Source organism: Priapulus caudatus, unplaced genomic scaffold (assembly GCF_000485595.1).
Source record: "Priapulus caudatus unplaced genomic scaffold, Priapulus_caudatus-5.0.1 Scaffold5058, whole genome shotgun sequence".
In the NCBI taxonomy this organism is placed as follows: domain Eukaryota; kingdom Metazoa; phylum Priapulida; class Priapulimorpha; order Priapulimorphida; family Priapulidae; genus Priapulus; species Priapulus caudatus.
The window spans coordinates 1-2166 of record NW_014582119.1 but is presented as its reverse complement, the minus strand read 5'-3'; the positions used below and the strand labels follow the sequence as shown (position 1 = coordinate 2166).

The following is a 2166-nucleotide window of genomic DNA, read 5'->3' as shown; positions in this document are numbered from 1 at the left end:
CCCTCGCCTTCACTGAAATGACCGATATCTACTGATCGCAGACCGGTAGACTTTCGCAAACAACAGTACCGGCTCCCGCTATTGTTGAATGTTGAACTCGCAGTGTACCCTTTCTCGGGGTTGTATGTTGTTTATCAATCTCGGCCCAGCGAAATTCGATTCAAGATGTTGATGTGGGAAAACAATGGCTTTGTACGGTATGTCGACTGGGAAGGAGAAGTTTATATGGCCACGCATCGATGGACGTCTTAAGCTGACGGACAACCAGATAAACTTTCTCCTGGGACCGGCTGGCATATTTCAGCGGTTGAAAAGGCATCAATATGTTGCAATATAGCTCTGCTTTTCTCTGAGGCGTTTTCGATATTCTGTAGACATAATCGCCATTGCAACAGGCAAAAAGTTCACAAAATCAATATGACTTAGCATTTTGCAGTAAGGCTGCGGTTGCTGAAATTACTGGTTGATGAGACGTCTAGAAACACCCGGATTGAGTCTAATATCACCGAGGCAACTGGAACAGATTGCAAAAAGTGGTGGAGGAGACGAGGTTGTAACCCTGACCCAGGCATAGTCCGGCAACAGGAAGAGCATATTCGATTCTCGAAGAGCTACTGCGTTTGCCTAAAGATGCCAGCTAATGTTTGCCGCGTAGCAGTTTGAAAAACTGCATTCAAATTTCCCTGTTCGACGAAGTGGAACTGGAGTCTGCCATCGATGCATTGATGGATCAGGCAGTGGACGATGAAACAGATACACCGCCGGCACAAAAGAAAACCCGGAAACGCGGTTTTTCCGCGAACCTTGAGCGAATCCGCATTGAACTCGCTTTATCCGACGAACAAAAAGCTGGCGCTGAGCGCAGCTTCTTCACCAAGGTCAAAGAAGAACTAGAATATATCCCCGCCAAATTGAAGGTACTCGAGTATTGGCAGGAAAAAGCCGTCTTTCCCCAGACTGACGGTAGCGAAACACTCATTGCGGCCGAGCGTCCAGTTCATCCGCTGGGTAAATGCTCTGCAACCACGTCGCTGCTGGCGCAGATTATCACCGCCAAGTATGCCGATGGTCTGCCGCTGTATCGTCAAGAAGGCATCCTCAAGCGCTACGGGGCTGAAATTAGTCGCACCAACATGGCGAACTGGATTATCCGTCTAGAGGATGTGTTCAAACCCCTCATGAACCTGGTTCGGGAAGAACAAAACAGCGGCGATTATCTACAAGCCGATGAGACTCGGATACAGGTGCTAAAGGAAACCGGTAAAAGTGCCCAATCCAAGCAGTGGATGTGGGTGATCCGAGGAGGTCCGCCGGATAAACCGGCTGTGATGTTCCATTATGATCCATCGCGATCAGGCGAAGTACCGGTACGCTTGCTCGATGACTTTACGGGTGTACTGCAGGCCGATGGCTATAGTGGCTATGCTCAGGTATGCCGAGTCAATAAAATCACCCGCATTGGGTGCTGGGATCATGCGCGGCGAAAGTTTGTCGAAGCCAGCAAAGCGGCGGCAGTAATAAAGACGAAAGGTCGACCGACGAAAGCCGACGTAGCGCTTGGCAAGATCCGTAAGCTCTATACACTGGAATCAAAGATCGCAGATCAAACGCCTGAGCAAAAATACAAGGCTCGGCAGGCAATCGCAATCCCGCTACTCGACGACCTAAAAGCTTGGCTGGACAAGAATATCTCCCGCCTGCTTAAGGGTGGACTGACACACAAGGCCATGCAGTACACGCTGAACCAATGGGACAGCCTGATCGGCTACTGCGAGGATGGTAACCTAAACATCAGCAATGTACTGGCGGAGAATGCAATCCGACCTTTCGCCATCGGTCGCAAGGCATGGCTGTTCTCGGACACGACGCAGGGCGCACATGCCTCGGCCACATGTTATTCGCTTATCGAAACCGCGAAGGCCAATCAACTCGAACCTTATGGTTACATCAAATATCTGCTCGACCACATCGGCACAGCAGACACACTGGAGAAGCTCGAAGCACTGCTACCTTGGAATGTGCCCAAGGAGGTGTTCGCAAAAAAGTGAATGGCTTCGATGGGAAGCAATAGGCGGATTTAAGGGCGCTTACGATTGAAGCAGGGTTCAAGGAAATCAAGCAGGAGATAGGCAGTGCCAGATCGCAAACCCGCAATGCAGATGCGGT

General features: G+C 50.3%; 1 protein-coding gene across 1 annotated transcript in view; it reads left to right on the top strand.

Moving 5' to 3' along the window:
• LOC106819903 (uncharacterized protein y4qI-like) overlaps positions 1–2048 on the top strand; it is a 2853-nt gene extending 805 nt beyond the window's left edge. The window contains exon 2 of the mRNA XM_014824477.1: positions 656–2048. Coding sequence (XP_014679963.1) covers positions 656–2048 — 1393 coding nt within the window. The remainder of the gene's footprint in view (positions 1–655) is intronic.
• The last annotated feature ends 118 nt before the right edge of the window (positions 2049–2166 follow it).